General features: G+C 38.8%; 1 protein-coding gene across 4 annotated transcripts in view; it reads right to left on the bottom strand.

Annotated features, from left to right (window-relative positions):
* map3k15 (mitogen-activated protein kinase kinase kinase 15) overlaps positions 1 to 18,412 on the bottom strand; it is a 41,849-nt gene extending 23,437 nt beyond the window's left edge. Inside the window, exons 1-19 of one of the 4 annotated variants that reach the window (XM_079806508.1) lie at positions 17,757 to 18,192; positions 16,074 to 16,213; positions 12,396 to 12,419; positions 9,889 to 9,966; positions 8,929 to 9,122; positions 7,835 to 8,003; positions 7,643 to 7,749; positions 7,344 to 7,514; positions 5,844 to 5,956; positions 5,589 to 5,748; positions 5,238 to 5,388; positions 5,035 to 5,142; positions 4,896 to 4,945; positions 3,961 to 4,056; positions 3,409 to 3,496; positions 3,191 to 3,324; positions 1,750 to 1,877; positions 1,539 to 1,669; positions 1,351 to 1,456 (exon numbers count right to left, since the gene is read on the bottom strand). In XM_079806508.1, the coding sequence (XP_079662634.1) occupies positions 1,351 to 1,456; positions 1,539 to 1,669; positions 1,750 to 1,877; positions 3,191 to 3,324; positions 3,409 to 3,496; positions 3,961 to 4,056; positions 4,896 to 4,945; positions 5,035 to 5,142; positions 5,238 to 5,388; positions 5,589 to 5,748; positions 5,844 to 5,956; positions 7,344 to 7,514; positions 7,643 to 7,749; positions 7,835 to 8,003; positions 8,929 to 9,122; positions 9,889 to 9,966; positions 12,396 to 12,419; positions 16,074 to 16,213; positions 17,757 to 18,063 (2,455 nt within the window). In that variant the 5' untranslated portion in view covers positions 18,064 to 18,192. Of the gene's footprint in view, positions 1 to 1,350; positions 1,457 to 1,538; positions 1,670 to 1,749; positions 1,878 to 3,190; positions 3,325 to 3,408; positions 3,497 to 3,960; positions 4,057 to 4,895; positions 4,946 to 5,034; positions 5,143 to 5,237; positions 5,389 to 5,588; positions 5,749 to 5,843; positions 5,957 to 7,343; positions 7,515 to 7,642; positions 7,750 to 7,834; positions 8,004 to 8,928; positions 9,123 to 9,888; positions 9,970 to 12,395; positions 12,420 to 16,073; positions 16,214 to 16,593; positions 16,669 to 17,756 lie in introns of those variants that run through there. The other 3 variants (XM_079806510.1, XM_079806509.1, XM_079806511.1) reach the window with 3 other exon arrangements.
* Positions 18,413 to 19,322: the final 910 nt, after the last annotated feature.

Genomic DNA, 19,322 nt, shown 5'->3' with positions numbered 1-19,322 from the left:
CTTCATTAGATAAGAATGTGCTGTGACAGGATGTTAAACTAAGTAAAATAAATCAAGGAGAGAAGTTCAGAAGTGATGACGATGACAGTGGAAGGCGAGAGGGAGGACGGATGAGCGCACCTGCTCTGATGCTTCAGCAGTCACTAATGAAACACAAACACACTCCTGTCTCAGACGCTATGCTAATCTAATTACTCTCCCACAGGAGACATTCTCATGTTACCAGTGACCAGGACTCATAATCACTCACCTCACTAGAAGGAACGCTGTCTATTTTGGTGTCAGGAGATAAGAGTTATCTAAGTTCTGGAGAGGTGACCAGGTCCACATCAGTGGTTTGGATAGCAAAACAATCAACAGCCATTTTGGTCATTTTCCAAGGGTTTTCAAATATTGAGGAGACCCTTTCTAAAATATAAAAAGGTAGCTATATAGATTATTGTTCAAAATGTTGGGGCCACTAATATTTTTTTAAAGAAATTAATACTTGTATTCAGCAAGGATGCATTACATTGATCAAAAGTGACAGTAAGAACTTTATAATGTTACAATATATTTGTATTTTAAATAAAAGCTATTTTTAAACTTTCTATTAATCAAATAACCTTGAATAAAATGTATTATGGCTTCCACAAAAATACAACTGATAATAACAACAACGTGTCTTGAAAAAAAATCAGCTTTGGAATAAATCACAGGAATAAATTAGATTTTAAAATAAATTCAAATGGAAAACAGTTATTTTAAATTGCAATAATATTTCATAATATAACTTATTACATTTTTGATCAAATAAATGCAGCCTGGGTGAGCATAAGAGACTTCTTTGTCAAATGATTATAGTTAAATACATTAATTATTAAGACATATTTTTAATGATTAATTATTTATTATTTTTATGAATTAAATAGCAGTTATTATTAATGAATCAATTAATTAAGTTATTTAAATGTAATTAAATCAATAATAATTTATTAATCAATACATTATTTAGTTTTTAATACTTCTTACATAATATTTTATTTATGCAACTCACGGACTCACTTACTTAATCCTCTGAGAATGAATCCTGATAAAACTGATATTGGAAAACCCATTCTAAAATGTATTAATTTATGCTGACAGTGTTGGGATGGAGGAGGTGCCCTGACACCTAAAGGGGAAGAATGAAACTCCCTCGGATCCTGTTTGGAGGGGCTAATGAGCTACTGAACTTTAAGCCCAAAACTCTGACCTGGCAAGACCATCATGATGCATGACACACAGCACGGGTCAAATGGAACAGGCGAGAGGGTCACATGTAGGGCACATTCTGTAACTAACAAAAGACGATGAAAGTGAAACAAATACCAGTAAACGTCTCGGTGCAGGGATTGACTCCAGCCAGCCTCTTGGACGTGCCGAAGTCTGAGATTTTCAACACGCCACTGTAGGTGTTGACTAAGACATTGTCTCCCTGTGGACAGATGAACGGGCATTGCACTTCTGGTTTTGATTGTCCACAAGTCTAGACCAAAAAGGTTTGTCACAGTTGTTACCTTGATGTCCCGATGAACGATTTGGTTCTCATGCAAATAACGAAGTCCTTCCAAGATCTGCCGAGTGTAGAATATTATGGTGGCTTCTTTAAGAGGACCCCACTTTGAACGTAACAATGCTGACAGACTTCCTGTGGAGGAGAGATGATGAATCATTTTTAAAGTAGAAAAGACATTCTGAATGTTGTTCTTTCAGAAACTACACATGTACCTCCAGGGACCTGTTCCATGAAGATCTTGATATAGCCATCCTCTGACACAGAGCCCAGGTATTGGACAATGTTCCTGTGTTTCAGGTACTTGTGGAGGGCTATTTCCTCATGCAGTGGTTGGGAATACCTGTATGTAAAAGTGTTATTTTAGAATTACTTAAATACTATTATAGTATTTATTAATATTTCAAATTAGCTTTTTATATTTTCAGTTTTAGTCATTTCTTTTGTCATTTTAACTAAATATTTAAATGCTGGTTATAGTATAGTAAGTTTAATACTTCAATTTAAAGTCATTTCATTTCGGTTAATTGCTATGGCAACATTTCTAATTTTTCTAACACTCATTTATTATTTCATTTCAATGAAAAAAAAAAAAAACATTTTAATAGTTTTAGTTAACAATAACAACACTGTATAGGTGAACTCACTTATGGTTTAATATTGTAGAACTACATTAGAGAGAAAAAACAACTTTCTTTATTCATCTTCCCTCCTGAAAAGGCCGTGCCTTGTTGGTAAGTGCTATTTAACAATGCCTGGTTGGGCCTAGCCAGATTAAAAAAGACGCACAAATTTATACATCTTAAGTGGCGTTGTCAGAAGAGCGCAAGGCTCGTAGAACAAGGTTTTGACACGATCGACCCGGGTTCGAATCCGCCTTTTGCAGAGCTCCCTCTTCTCCCTTTTCTCATCACATCTCACATCGGAAAGGCATTTTCTTTCAATTAAAATTAAGAAAATGTTCTAAAAGTGGAAATAAATTGCCTAATGAAATGTTTAATAATAATAAAAGTATTTATTGGGTAGGGGTAGCGAGGGCTTTTATGGTCCCATTAAGGCTGTATCCATTGAATAATTTTAATAAATATAAGAATTTACACTCTTATTATTGCATCCTGTTAAATGTACAGCAATACTGATGTGCAAATAATATGTATCTTTCAAAATAAAGTATAAATTGCATGTAATTACTATTTACACATATTGCAAAGAACTGCTACTTTAACATGGTGTAAATAGATTATATAACTATTTTCACTTAGTATGCCATTTCACTTATTAAATATCATCTACAGCTATTTGCACTTATTTTCATAGCGATAGACGATATTTACACTATGTTATTTTCTCTTAGTGTAAATAGAATCTAGTTGCTATTTACACTTGACCAATTAATCTTCAATTCATTCAAATTTTGTTTCGCTCAGAATTACATTACAAAAGTAAAAGGGTTTTGCTGCTTTAAAAGTATAGTGTCGTTCAAAACCTGTATGGCTTTCTTCTGAATGTTAGGAACAAGCAACATTGCAGTCTATTGACTTTCATTGTATGGACCAAAAAAAAACAAAAAAACCCAGACATTTTCCCTGATGGAAACACCAGCATCCAGAACACAACATGCAGGCCTTTTCAGACGGCTTGTCATAAATATCTCACCTGCTGTCTCTCTCTGGGATCTCTTTGATGGCAATGCGCACCTGGTTACTCAGGTCTCTCCCTGCGTAGACCACTCCGTACGTTCCCCTACCTAGAACCACCCTGTCGCCATTTTCATTGTAGTCGTATTCGTACTGCAGATCAAGTCAGGAATTGAGCACACCAATCCAAACAAATCCAACAAGAACAAACTCGTTTTGAGTGTATAAAGCTTTCACCTCCAGGGTGTCCCCGTCTCCCTCCCCCTCCAGCTCGACAGCATTTCCTGATCCGTCTGTGATCAACTCCTTCACCATGGAGCAGAACCTTCAAACAGGAGACAACCATTCCCACATCAGTAAGCAGATAACTTTTTTCAAGTAACCATTAAAGTAACTCATACAAGTTACTTTCTTTTCCCATTTATTGACTGACACCCCTCTTCCTGTCCCCATGTTGAGAGAAATCGGGAGTAAGTGTTGTGTGCGCTGTGTAAACATGATGCTTATTGTAGTTCTAGACTAAATGTGGGCATGCATTTACTCATCTCGCTTGCAAAAAACAGATTCAGTATTCTTCAAAACAAATAACAGTAGTGAACTGCAAACCTGCAATGTTAAATTATTACACAAATATACTTTATGTATTTAATCTCACTTTATTAACCAATGTCTTTGCTGCTGACCTTCGATGATCTAATTCAACCATAATAATAAGCAAAATTTACTTTGATAAACATCACATTTGCGTTTCATTTTTTTATATTTTACATCAACTTTAGGAACACCAACCTGCCACACTGGTCCTCTGTGGAGAAGTAGATCTGGAAGTCGTCCGAGTTATCATGGACATACAAAAAGCAGCAGCGCTCGTCAAATTTTGAGATGCTAGTGAATGGAAGGATGCAAGGTTTGTTTCACATCTCTGACATCATAAATAAAACACATCTAAATGGAAGAATTGCTGCTTAAACAACATTTTTAGTTAAAGGATTAGTTCACTTTAAAATGAAAATTTCCTGATAATTTACTCACCCCCATCTCATCCAAGATGTTCATTCTTTCTTCAGTTGAAAAGAAATTACGTTTTTCGAGGAAAACATTACAGGGTTTTTCTCCATATAATGGACTTCAATGGCAACCAATGGGTTGACGGTCTAAATCAATGCAGTTTCAAAGGGCTTTGATGGGCTTGAGAGAGTCTGCACGATCCCAGCCAAGGAATAGAGTCTTATCTAGCAAAACCATTGGTCATTTTCTTAAAAAAATTAAACATTTATATATTTTTTAACCTCAAATGCACAACTTTGGTGTTGTTTTTCTTCATGACATATCGCGCAAGTCGACAAGTCGCGCATTTGAGTTTAAAAAGCATATTATTATTATTATTATTTTTTTTTAAATGGCCGATGGTTTCGCTAGATAAGATCCTATTCCTCGGCTGAGATCATGCAGAGCCCTTTGAAACTGCCTTGATTTGGACCTTCAACCTGTTGGTTGCCATTGAAATCAATTATATGGAAAAAAAAAAGTTTTCCTCAAAAAACTTCATGTCTTTCTTTCTTCAGTCGAAAAGAAATTAACATCTTGGATGAGATGGGGGTGAGTAAATTATCAGGAAATTTTCATTTTGAATTGAACTAATCCTTTAATGGCCGATATTAATATTGTACATTATATTACCTATAAAAAAAGAAAAAGGTAGAGACAGAGAGAAAGACTCTCACCTAATGCCTTTGATGGATGACGCTGTGAAGTTCCACTCATGTATTCCCTTCTGTGACCACAGCAGTTAGGAAAATCAAGCAATGATAAACACACAAAAGAACATTTTTCAGCAAACATGGCGTCACATAAACCACTGACCGTCTCAGAAGGGGACACGTGCCATATAGAAACATTCTTCTCTTCAGCTTCACTGTTAATGGACACGTACGAGGGCTGGTACACTTTAGTCGGCTCCAGAATCAACACCTGCGTAAATGGAAGAAGGGACAAGTCTATTAAATGCTGTTTGGTTGATACAGTTGTGGTCCAGGATAAGACACTCATGTGAGGCGGTTTAGTACCGGAAAACGGAGGCCATTTGTGGTTCCCTGTGTGGCCTCCACGATAATGTCCATCCAGAAGTTGAGTCTCTCTCTTAGAGGAGAATGCTCAGTGTTCTGCTTCTTAAAATGCTGAATCAACTGAAGGTTTTGGACGACTGATCGCAGGTACCTGAAAGATTAAATGAATGAGAGTTGCATTCAAGTCTAATTATGCCATTTTAGCAATGACAGTTGAGCTATGACAAGAAATTGTCCTTGGAAGAACAAGGATGTATTTCCAGCATTTTGGCGAAATGCATCTGTATTCTATTTCTTAAAGTTAACATATAGAATAGGCCTAAATATTCTACAAATATACTGTATATGTACCATATGGGTGGTTTGAGTTTGAAGAGTTTCTCTGCGGCCTGGACAGCTTTGGGGATGTCATTGGCAAGCATGCCGACAGTAAAGAACTGCCCCACATCCCAGTAGTTATTCATCTTCTCCAGACTGCCTTTACGGCCAAGCAGACTGTTCAACCTCACACCTGAGAGAGAAAGAAGGTGAGAAGAAGGGAGCTGTGCCCTTTATGAATTGAATGGACTGGGAGAAACAGGATACAGGAAGTGCGCTCCTCCTCACCGATCTTCCGGAGTTCTATTGAAGTCTCAAACTGCTGTCCGGACACTATGAGCAGGACTGCCAGATTAATGCCTGAATAGAGAGTGGGCTGCAGCTCAAAGCCTTTTCTGTACCTACAACACACAGACACAAAATAACTACACATTAACATTTTCTAAAGACTGTGCAAAAGTTACCGCCACAATAATATGGTGTCATAGGTGGATGCCAGGGCTTTTCCATGTAATTACTAGGGCGTTTTAGTACATTTAATGTGGATGCTAGGGTTGGGTGTTCTTGGTGTTTTAACCCACTTAATGTGATTATTAGGGTGTTTTAGCACATTCAAAGCCCCAATATACTTCAAGCGAAATTGAAGAACGAACTGATGTGACGTTATTTTGGACAAAATAGTAATTTCATGTTTTTCCCTCCAAAACAAAGTTTGTTTGGAGGTTAAACCATGAACACACCGGAGAAAATATAGAAGAAAATGAAGTTGTACTTCCGATGAAATTAGATACTGGCATTGTTTTTCATGTTTAATACGGTAATGCTGTTTGCTTTTAACCAATCTGTTGTTTAAAGTGCTATATACTGTAAATAGACTGTAAATAGTGATGTGACTTTACTGGAGTGCCAAATTGCAGAGCTTATCCACATGATCAGATATTTTTCTTATGATTTATTTCAAAAATGCTTGCTGTTGTTTTCTCATTTTTGTTGTGTGTAAGTGTGCAGCTGTATTTATTTATCTAAATGTAGCTCTCAGCTGTGGTGGCAGCTTTGGGATGTTCGCTAACAGTATACAGCTGGTCACGTATTTCAAATGTATTTTTACCCCCAAGCGAAGAACAAAAAAGAACTTCGCCGTAAGCATGTCGGGGCCTTTAATGCGGCTGCTAGATTAGGGTGATTTTTAGTGCATTTTATGCAGATGTTCTGGGTGTTTTTAGAGCACGTAATGAAGCTGCTAAGATGTTCTGACAGTTGTTTGTGTATTTACTGCTAAGGTGCTCTGGGTGTTTTTAGCACTCTTAATGCGGTTGTTAGAGTGTTCTGGGAATTTTTAACACACTTAATGCAGTTTGTAGGGTGTCCTGGGTGTTTTTAGCAGATTTACTGTGGTTGCTATGGTGTGTTTCAGTGCATTTCATGCACCTGCTAGGGTGTTCTTTGCATATTCAATGCACCTACTTGGGTGTTCTACCACATTTAATGCAGCTGCTAGTGCATTCTGGTTGTTTTTAATGTAGTTGCTAGGGTGTTTAGCACATTTAATGAGTATGTCAGGATGTTTTTAGCATACTTAAATTAGGTGCTAGGATGTTCTAGGTATTTTAGTGTATTTAATACAGATATTTGTTCCTGGTAAAAGTCACCGGAGCCCAAACTAAAGGATTTCCCTCAATTAAAATAAATAAATGAATAACATCAGTGGGTCAAGTCAAGTCACCTTTATTAATATAGCGCTTTTTACAATACAGATTGAGCTTCGAGCAGCTCATTTAACTCACTCACCACTGGATGGCGTTCTCTCTGTTCTTGGTGTCCTTGCAGTCAGAGTCGAGGAAGATGTCCTTATAGATGCGCCCACACAAGCAGAACATATCAGGTGCAGGGTGCTCACATGACTGAAGAACCTGCAACATCACACGCAAAGCCTGCTCTCGATCTCCAGGGCTGTTTCGTCTGCGCTCGCACACACACACAAATATAAATGCATGTGTTCCTGAGATCAAAGGGCTGTATAAGTTAAATGTCTGTTTGCCAAGCATATGAATAGGAGAATATACCACACAATGCAGATTTGTGGTCACCTATTGAGCGCAAAAGCATAGTGGAACTGAATCATGGGCTGGATGGCCAAGTCACAGGTGGGCAACATCTCAATGGTCTGTACCAATTTAACCATGGCATCATAGTCCTGAAAACACAAACCAAAGACCAATAAAACCAGCTGTAAAGTTGTTTAATGCTTAGATGTTTTTGGTTTACAGTAGGCTATATACCTGTATATCTCTGTAGGAGAAAAGGAGGTTCATCACAATGTCCTGAGTCAAAACCTCAGTGTTGTCGATGCGGAGTTTGATCCGGGAAAGCTCCTTGGCCAACTCCTCACCCTGGTATTTATCTCGAGCTTTTCGGATGTCGTTCAGGAGCGTGTCTTTGTATGAAGCACTGCCAGGGAGGAAGATATAACAGGATTTAGTGTACATTGATAGATTTGCAGGTACTTTAAGCCTCAGATATACTCTTTAAAAAAAAAGGATCTTTATTGGCGTCTATGGTTCCATGAAGAACCTTTAACATCCAGGGAACCTTTTCATTCCACAAAATATTCTTTATAGTGGGATAAGGTTCTTTAGATTATTAAAATGTTCTTCAAAAAAAATTCTCCTACGGCATTGCTTCAAAAGCTACGGTGGGCGAGAGAGCTCAACTGAAGAAAACACATGTAAATGGAAAAATCACCAGCAAATTAAGAAAACATCCTCAACAGTTTGACAAAACGTGCTGCAAATACTCACAACGCAACCAAATACAGACACGCAATGCGAATATTCACAATGCAACCAAATACAGAAATGCCAGCGTAGGGAAAAAAAACCCTTTTTGGAATCATCTGATGCATCTAAACATCATGCAACATTTAATTTTGTTTGTACTTTACGTGTTTTTGGCCAGCTAAAATGTGGGTAAGACTTCTTACCCATAGCCAAACTGTATGTAACAGGATGCTGAAATCTTGGCACTACAGTCTGCGGGAGTTCTAAAATTTGATATCAGAGCTCTAGGTGAAAGGACACCCCAACGCTTGTTAGAAGGCACTGGAGTTCCTAATAAATCTTGCATGCACTTGTGAATGTCTGTCTTCATATAATCTGACTGCTACATCCCATTTGGGTTGAGTCCCATTTCTTCACTTTAGGGACAATGAGATGTCATCAAATTTCTTTTTTAACAATCACAAATTTGAAGATGTTTGCTTGATTTATGTTCAGCAAAACATGGCATTGCTACGTAACCCTGTAGAGGATCGTCTAAAAGCAAGACCATAGAGTGGGCATCCTGCCAAGTGTGAGCATAATGTGAGCAGTCATACCAAGACGTGACGTGAATGTCTTTGAGTAAGTTGACGAAGCGGTCCACCAACGGGACGCACAGAGGTCCTAGAAGGTTGTCCCAGTTGGGTTGCATGTACTCTGATGCTCTACGCTGGGCCACGTTCTCACAGCACAAGTACTCGTTGTTGGGCGTCATCAAGTAAGGGATGAAATAGTAGTTCCCACTGGAGGCCTAAGAAAGAGAAACAAAATCTAAATCTGTGAAAAACGCAATGCAGATCTATTCTTTGCTGGTGGAGCACTTTAAAGAACACTGGAATATGACGTCTTGTGATATAATTCATGATAGCATAAGTCTGTACCTCTGTGTAAAAATACAAACTGTCTGTCAGAAATCTCTGGCTGTTAGTGACCATGTACTCGGCAGCCGGCAGCCAAGAGACGTGAAGTGCCAATGAAACCTTGTTGACACCTTTGTGATCATGTACTGTCCCAGAATTTCAGAGTGAAATGGAAGAGGTGGCCAATGCACATTTTAGCACATCTGCCACATCAACACCTCAAATGCAAGAGGTCACATAAAGCGTCTTTCAAGACAAATGTCACCAAGTCACCATACACTTCTAGACTATTTAAATGGTTAGGACTGGGTTCATTTAAACATTTTCAGACTCTCCAGATAAAGCATTGTGGTTTTTAAAATGTCCAAGTCCAAGGGGCCATGTGGGGATGCTAGAGGGTCTAAAAAAGAGAAAAATACTACCAAGCCTTTTGGATCCACTTAATGGAAATGATTAATCATTTCAAACGAACCAAGCTGTTTCTCAGCAAGAAATAACTCACTGACTTTGATACGGAGCTTTTAATTCCTAAAATCGACATGTCGGCCAGACTGAGACGATGTGAGGCAGATAGTGGCAGACTTCAGTGATCACTCTCATACCAATACATGAATACAGGATTTTCCCAGCATGCACTAGCACACTCGCAGTACCTACTTTGTTCCTTAGGCTGGAGCCCCTGTACTCAGGTGGCAACTGGACCCATGGGAAGCCTATTTTAACTGGCCTTGCAGCCTACTCCAGGTAACACACGAGATAGAGAGAAAAAAAGAAAAGGAGAGCAAACAGTGAAGGGAACTGAAAGGAAAAGAGGAAAATAGAGTGACAGGTAAAGAATATACACTTCACTGCACAGTATTAATTGAAGACAGGAAATACAGGAGATTGAGTAAGACAAAAGTAAAGGCAAAGTTCATCCAAAACATTCTGTCATCATTTACTCACCCTCATGTTGTTACAAGAATCTACAAGACCTTCTTTCTTAAAGGGTTAGTTCACCCAAAAATGAAAATTCTGTCAATAATTCCTCATCCTCGTGTTGTTTCAAACCATAAGACTTTTGTTCATTTTCAGATGTTTTTGATGAAATCTGAGAGCTTTCTGTCCCTCTGTTGACAGCTACACAACTGACACTTTAACGCTTCTAAAAGTTCATAAAGAGATCAGAATGCTAATCCATATAAATTGAGAGGTTTAGTCCAACATTTAGTCCAGCGCTTTATATGATGAACAGATTGCATTTAGGCTTTTATTCACATATAAACATTCATCAACGCACACATCAGCTGTGGTAAACGGAAGCTCAAGCATGTTCGCTTGATGTGCGAAAACCAATGAGGTTCATTGTCATGTTACACAGCACGTTTGGGCTTCCGCAAGAACCAATGAGGTTTATTCTCGTGTTACGCAGCACGTTTGAGCTTCCGCAAGAACCAATGAGGTTCATTCTCGTGTTACGCAGCACGTTTGAGCTTCCTCAAGAACCAATGAGGTTCATTCTCACGTTACACAGCACATTTGAGCTTCAGCAAGAACCAATAAGGTTCCTTATCCTGTGTTACACAGCACGTTTGAGCTTCTGCAAGAACCAATGAGGTTTGTTCTTGCACATCAAGCCAGCTCATTGCGCTTCTGTTTATGTTAATATGTGAATAAAATACAAAATCAAATCTGTTCATCATATAAGGTGATCGTGTCTCTTCAGAAAATCTGGACTCAACCGTTCAATTAATATGGATTATTTTTACGATCTCTTTATGAACTGGTAGTTGCATAGCGGTCAACAAAGGGAGAGAAAGCTCTCCGATTGCATTGGTGTTGAGGGTGAGTGATTAAATGACAGGATTTTCATTTTTGGTTCAACTAACTTTTCCACGCATTTACAATGAAAAAGTATCACGATTCAGGCTCTGATGCAGCCTCAATCATAATGACATGGTGTTCGTTCGCGTTCATTCGTTGGCCAGAGAACTGCCCCTGACTGAGCCTGGTTTCTCCCAAGGTTTTTTTTCCCTCCATTCTGTATCCCTGATGGAGTTTGGGTTCCTTGCCACTGTTGCCTCTGGCTTACTTAGGTGGGGACACTTAGGGCCAGATTTACAAAACAGGGCAAACTAGCATGAGAGCGCAATTCCAAAAAAAGCACAGATAGGAGTGGAAACTTCTGCGTGTGATCTACTGATGACACACAAATTAAAGGACACAGCCTGATCATTTCCATAATGACCAACGCAATCTACCAAGAGCAGCGCAAATTAACATCTGGTTTAAAACATGCTTTTTTGGGCAGTAAATAATGGCGCAAATACAAGTAAATTGACCAGCACAACCCTTAGTAAATCCCCTTGCATGATTCACTTAAATACTCTCCTCCCATGATGAATTGGCTGATCCAGTTCATTGGTCTTTTTATAATTTACTCATGAATTATTATTCACACAGTGATCAAGTTACTGGAAGTTAATGTCACCCAAAAATAATACAGATTTAATTTCACCCTGTTCCTTACACAAAGCTATCACATGACACCAGAAGCCCATGAGGCTTATGGATAACTTTTATGAAAAAGCTTCAGTCAGCATAAGTAAACAGAGGCACAGTCCAGTCCCACAGAACAAGAGTTTGCAACATGAGGTTGAGTATATAATGACAGAATTCTTAGGTTAACTATTCCTGAGAAAGATGCTTGAATAATTCCTTAATGAATATTAAAGAGCAAACAATGAATTTCGTTTCTGTTCACAAAACGGATGTTAAGAAGTTAACACAGATCCATCTTTTCCACAGACTCTCTGTACCCATTCAACATAAAATGTTTATTTAAAGACTGGCACTCAATGACCTTCTCCTTTATCAAAACCACTAACTCAGAGTGCCATGACACCTTGAGAGCCCTTATGGGTTCATCAGAATCCCGCCTGGGACACGGCGACCCACCAGAACCTTGTGTCCACTCACAGATTAGTGTACTGTATATGCACAAAGAAGAGTTCAGGAAATGATCTGCCCACCATCTGAAGTGGAGGATATATTTTAGGGTCCTGACACAGAGGAACTCGTAAACGTATGTCATAAGAGCTCCAAAAATAGTCTCATACACAAAGCTCTTGGCACAGCAACAACGGACTCCAAACCTCATCAGATTACGTCCTTTTGATACTTACTGTGTTTTTCTGTGCCACCATGTCCTATGCAAGAAAAAAAAGAAAGGAAAAGAATTACTCAATTCCCAAAAAATACATGCATACTAAAGCAATAAGCCTCAAGAAGCCATGGTTTACAGTGAATTTAGAACAGCTGAGAGGTGTTGTTCCACATACCTGGCAAGTTTTCATAAAATAAACACACAGACACAACTCTTCCGCCAAGCAATATAGTTCTTCAGAACAAGCTGCACAGAGACACAGTGGCGCAGTGATATTTATGTAATGCAGTCACAGGTGTATGAGTAATTTACTCTGGCTTCAAACGTGGCTCAACCAATTAAGGACCAGGACTATAAGTCCCAAACCACCTGGAAAAATGTGGCTGTCATGCCATTTCTTACATTTATTCCATGACTGATGGCCATGTGGTGCAGTGAATGAAACCGGACTGAATCAGTTGTACACAGCCGCGTGACAGAACATGAACAAATACACAAACAGATCGCGTGATTGTCATCATTTCAGTATGCTAGAAGACATGCCTTCCTATGTCTCTGTGGCAACGTGGCCATGTGCAGCTGTCCTGGGCTGACTGCATGCCTTAGTTTGAATACAGGCCGTGTTGTTCTGGCAGCTACTGTCCAGTGCCCAGAAAAGATAAACTCCTTCCTAAGCTGAGAATAGCAGGTCAGGCCATGGTATAGTGTATGGGCGGCCTATTTGTTCAGTTGACAAAGATACTATAAGTGAATGTAAGAGCCGGAGGGCTCGAAACTTTAACCTCCCATCATCAATCCTTGCTAGTAATTGTGTGGTGGCACTTAGAAAAAGTTTTGACGGAAATATATATTTCATAAGAAACATACATTTTATTAAATACAAATTGTCCCCAGAAAATAACTAAAAAAGACTCTTTTTGTGGACATCTTTAAGGGCAAATTTTTTTTTTTAAATGAATAAACATATATTTTCTAGAAATGAGCTAAATAAGAGATTAGCCTCTTTTTGTGGATGTCCTTAAAAGAGAACAACTAAATGTTTTTTTTTTGTTTTTATTTTAAATTAATAAAGAGGTAAGATTGTGGTTTTGGATCATTCTTAGTCTAAATTATCTGTAGTAATTATAAATAGCTTTATTTAAAGGTACAGCACTTCATTTTTCTGCAATCAGCAGTAAACAATTGCAAAAATACTCACTGTTACCAAACAGGTTTCCTAGACACCCTCCAAATCATCCATTGTTTATGCAAACAGGTTGCCTCAAACTTAAACTATTAATTACATCAATATTACTTGGTTGGCCTCTCAAACAAAATGACCAAGATCCACAGGATTTACTCTTTTAGGGAAAATCCAACTGCATATGGCTTTCTTAAAATCATTGAACATCAAAAAAGTGACACACAGCACCTTTAAAGGTGATTCATAATGATGTACATTTCTCTAGTGTGTAATGTTGCTGTTGAGCATGAAAAAGGTCTGCAAAGTTATAAAGCACCAAGTCCACTACAAAGCGAATTACTGCAAACACTGCAAATATTAGTGCGCACTGTTTCTGAACACCCCGAAACACCTTGAATGTAGTCTTTGTAGAGTTTTCTTCTGGGAACGTACACATCACAAATAATTCCGCAAGGCATAATAAAGAGGCAATGCCTGTTTGAGTTGTGTTGAAACTTGCAGTAATGGTACGGGGAGTGGCATTTCAGAAACGGTTGACCAATCACAACACACTGGTCCAGCTGACCAATCACAGCACATTGTGCTTTTCGGAAAGAGGGGTTTCATAAAGACCAGGGGCCTCATTTATAAAACTTTCCGTAGATTTCATCCTAAAAGTGTGTGTACTCACAAAAGATTTTGCATACGCACAAAAGGTTTCAGATTTAAAAAACCATGGCATGCGTACGCCAGAACCTGCGCAAAATTCCCTTTATAAATCCCAGTCAGCGGAAGATTGTGCGTACATGTGTCTCCACCCCGTCTCCTCCCAGAAATAACCATATATGGAGCATACACCGCCTAAATTTACCATGCATTGCCTCATCTGCATATCACTTGCATATGCATATTCATCCACGTGGTATCATGTTTAACGGTACAAGACATTAGGAAAAGATGAGATATGGATGTGCCATTACATTACATTGCTAAGAATCATTCAGTAGCCTGTCCTTGCTTTGTTTTTGAATAAATAAATCAAAATAGTATAAAATACATTTCAGAGAAAGTTTTCCCCAATCTTTTCCACTGGCCAAATAGTATTTTTAATTGCTTTATATTTTTAATGGAAACAGATAGGCCTTATTGCGCATTATTGATCATTATTCGTGTAAAAATATTTTCCACGAGAAAATTCTGCTATTATCATACGCCAAGTAATCCTTGCTGTAGTTAAAACATTAAAACACAGTATGACACAGGAAAAGTGTTCAAAAGCGTCACATCCACAAAAAATATTTTTATTTATTAGAATATAATTTTTTTTTGTAACTTCTGGATAATGATTTTATGTAATTTAAGTGCTTAACTCCATTAATGAGAATGACATATTTAATCTAAATGTGTGTATCAGATATATCAGTTTAAATCATCTTTTATTTATTTAAACTTTTATTGTGAACATGCACTGTATTTATGATTAGGACTCATGTATGTAACTTTTCCGTCCGATAGAGGTCGCCTATTCAAAACAAAGGCGTAGTTTGATGACGGCAAGTTTGAGCGCAGAATCTTGGGACATGTGGTCTTCACCTGACAGCTGGTGGAAAAGAATCGGGATAGGACTCAGGCAGAAATCATGTTCATGGATGCGATTATTAACGTTACTGTAGTGAGAGCAGGACCGAGTGTTGTGGGAGCTGAGCAAGGCCACCGGAGCGATTGTTAATAAGATGAACGCAACACACGCCTCGCGAGCAGCGGGACTTTTATTATGACACAGTTGCCGGCGCCATTTTCGCTTTCCCGGTCATGAGTATGAGGTAACGCAGCTCTGTTTATCATTCTAGATACATCGGAGTGTGTTGAAAATTATGTTACTCTGTGCGTTCGCTTGGCGGCTGCTATGACACTTGTTCACACTGCAGGAAGAGTAAAGCGTTTCTGCAAAATAAAACTGGAAACCGAGTCGGTTCCTTGGTAAAAATAGCAATTTTCTCGCGATTTACAAATAGTTGGAAACATTTGGGATATTATTGCAAGTATTCAACTGAACAAAATATATAACACTGGCCTAGAGGTTTTTGGATATTTTACTGATTTTTTTTAACATAGTGCACCTTTAAAGTGGTTTCCCTTCATCTGCCATCAGAAAACTGCTCTGTCTCCAAAATGTCTGTACACATGGCTCAGAGTTTGCATACAGGTGCGCACACTTTCATATAAATCCACCACTTTTGCGTTGGAAGCGGCATACGCCTCTTTCAGGGCCAGTTTTGTGCGTACGCAATATTTATAAATGAGGCCCCTGAACTAAAAGCGTTACTGACAGACTGGGAAGAGAGGTGGGACAACAATGTAAAATATGTGAAAAAGAAGGTGTTTTTTGAACATTCAACTCAAGCATGAAAACCTATTCTAGTAGACCCTAATAACAAAAGCAAGACTTTGTAAACAGGCGTAATAGGTCCTCTTTAAAAACAACAGAAGCCTAGGTAAACATATATTGTTTATGAGCGTGTTTTAGACTCTCACCTTAAGGGACTGTGCCGTGTCAGGGTCCGTGTCGTGGTAGAGGATGACATTGTTGGCCATGTCAAAGCTCTCACGCACACCGAGGTGATAAAACAGGGATGGCTGTCTGAAGACGTCGCTCATGTCCACAACTGCAATGTCTGGAATCAATCAGAGACACAGTAAGCACACGGGGAGACCATGGTGCAGTACACTATAGTTTTGCACACTTTAAGCATCAGTCACAGTGTCTTTTACTCAAGAAACAAGCACTAATTTTATGAGCTTCTTTTGTTTATTATGACTTTCCATTAAACCACACACTATAAAATCTTTAAATAACCTGTTTAAAGTTAGTACTAAGGGCATATTTGTTCTACTATATATGGTCATATTTGTTCTTTTCCAGTCAAACATAATCTGTGCTTATTCTATTGAAACTATGCAAACATTTGAAATCTAGTTTGAAAGCCATGCACTAGTGTAAGGTCCAAAATACAAGACCAGACTCGATGTAACCACAAGCTGATGCATGACTCACAGTTTAAGTAAAGAGGAGAAGAGGAAAATGCAATTACAAAAAAAAAAATAGAACTGTATATAGAGAGTAAACCCGTCTTGTTCACTTCTATTTTGCACAACTAGAATTCAAAGTTTTAGCTCTTCAATGCACTTTTATTCATCCTCTGGATTTTATTCTTTCCCCAGAAAAGTGCTGCAAATGAGCCATGCAGTAGCAAATTCTGCATGCATGAAAGTGCATCCAGAAAAGAACAGTTGCATGCACGCCGTTAACAGCATCAAACTTAAAAACATTCCCCTTTTCTCACCCTCCAAAAGCTCATATGTAAACATTATTTCAATCACCCAGAGTAATGTGTGCCGCCACGCCCACGAGAGAGAAACTTCATACTAGACCTGACGAGTAAATTCCAGGAAAGGAATGTGCTGGAGGCTGAAGATCCCAAAGGCACTCCTAATATCCCTTGAAAGAGATTGCCATGGGAAAGCCCACTGAACCCTAACCCTAACATCACATTACATCTTGCATTTTAAGGAACTTTTTGTTCTGTATTACTACACTGTCTATATTTACAGTTTTATAAAATATTATGTATTAAAAAATATATAATTGTTGCCTTTTTTCATGTTTTATTTAATTAATATATTTACATGGTATTACTAATATTTACTTCTTATATTAATTTATGTAATTATCATAAGAGAATGTGTTTGCATATGTAGTGCAGCACCACCATTTATTTAAATGTTTTCATATTTATTTATATTGATGTTTTATGCCCTTTTGTTTATTTTTATTATTTATTATGTAAATGTATTTTTATTATTATTTTATTTGCACGATATTACTATTAGTACTATAGTATTATTCTTACAAAGTATTTTAATTCAATGGCACATCCACGCTCTAAATCTAACATGACCCATGACTCCTCTAGAGATGCACCATCCTGCAGGGCTGGATGTTATCTAGGGAAGCCCTGGTCCAGGAGGCTCCCCAAAATTACACATTAATCCAGCACACAGGATTCCTCTCGTCAGCTCGTTATTAGAGGCTCCAAGAACTGAACTGGGTGCGCCAGATAAGGTAGACACCCAAAGGGTATAGTGTTTGGGGTCTCTGGAACTTTAGCCTCGCGCACCCATGCCCCAAATCTGCCCTGCAGTGCCATGCGAACTCACCTGCGTCATAAAAGGTATCAAGCACTGTTGTCTCCCCAAAGTCCAATCGTCCAAAAGTCACTGTAGTCAATATGGCACTCTCCGCGTCGCAGGCGCGCTGGAGACACTGGAGCGCCCCGGATTCCGGGCTATTCGCGGCCACTGCCTTCAGTCCATCATTCAGCACATAAACCGCCCGCAGAGACCTCTGTTTGGTCACCGGACTCGGGCTGGTCACATCAGCCCTCTCCACGCCTGCAGACATGGAAACCGCTGCGGGGTGGTCGCCACCAGCCTCTGCTGTAGGTTGATTGGACATGATCTCCATAGTGCGAGTAATTGTTTTGTCCCTCTGCGCGTTCCTCCTTTTCTTTGCGCCGTTAATCAATAATGAATAACCAAAGTTGAGTGCGCACCTGTGGCACGGAAAGGCGCGTGGCTGTGACGTCCAGCGTCTTGCGATTCATTAAAGCGGCGCGCATCACTACATATTTCAATCCGGTCCAGTTTTATCTCGTTTGCGCCAGCGGTTATGCAATTATACAAAACGCGCAGCCCTTGTGAATTAACGCGGAAAGTGCAGAAAGTCAGACAAACTTGAGGCGCACCGGGCACTCGATGTCTCCAAAGACACACATTACCATCCTATTTGAGGAAGTCATTCCTCCTGCCCTCTCTGCAAACTGATCCGATCATTTCCTCAAACGCGTGTCCTTCCGTTCAGGCGTAAGTATATTTCATAAGAGAAGAAGAACTGCGCAAGTTTGGAGAGCGTGGAACGTCTCGCGGTTGTTACTGCATGTACAGTCACTATTGAATCATCTGGAGCAGATGTCTAAATATAAAACTTGTCCGTACTGATACGCGCATGGCAAACAGAGCACCATGCATCCAGGACTCCAGCTCGCCAAACTGGTTTACGTGCAACTGTTATTTTAATTTCATTTCAGAATCGAGAAACTGGAAGTAAACAAAATACCTTGCCTAATTGAACCTTCAGACGTTCACTTACAGTGCACATTCAAAAGAATTTGGTCATTTTCCCCCTGAATTTCTGTCATTTCCATCACGTTTCAAGTGATGTAACTGCTGTGGTGGAAATTGCATTTGACACATTTTTGTAATAAAGCGACCGACTGCTTTTGCTTCGCTATGTTATAGATATCTAGCAATTTATGACTCATTAATAGCCTACACATAATTAATATTTTTAGTTTTTGCATAATTTGACTGAATTACCGCGTAGCCTAATTGAAAATGTCTGTAAAATATTCACAAACGATACGCCTATTTACCTTGGTTTTCTTTACACATCACATGTCTCACATTTGATCTCACACTCTTCGGTGACACGGTTGCATTCTTGGTAAACAGATACACTAACTTTTTATACCTCTCTGGAGGCAAAAACCTCAAAAATGTTTGTTGTGGGGAACTTGGAAGTGACGTCATAACCGAGAGACAGCTGTATGTCGATGTAAATCTTTTTCCCACAATAAATAATGAGATATTTTGAGTTTATTCCACCATCTATTTATTAGGCTATATTTTTAAACATAATAATTAGCTTTAAATATATATATATAT

The sequence above is a fragment of the Gobio gobio genome, assembly GCF_949357685.1.
Source record: "Gobio gobio genome assembly, chromosome: 23".
Classification (NCBI taxonomy): Eukaryota; Metazoa; Chordata; class Actinopteri; order Cypriniformes; family Gobionidae; genus Gobio; species Gobio gobio.
The sequence above is the reverse complement of the archived record's forward strand: the minus strand, read 5'-3'. Positions and strand labels throughout refer to the sequence as shown.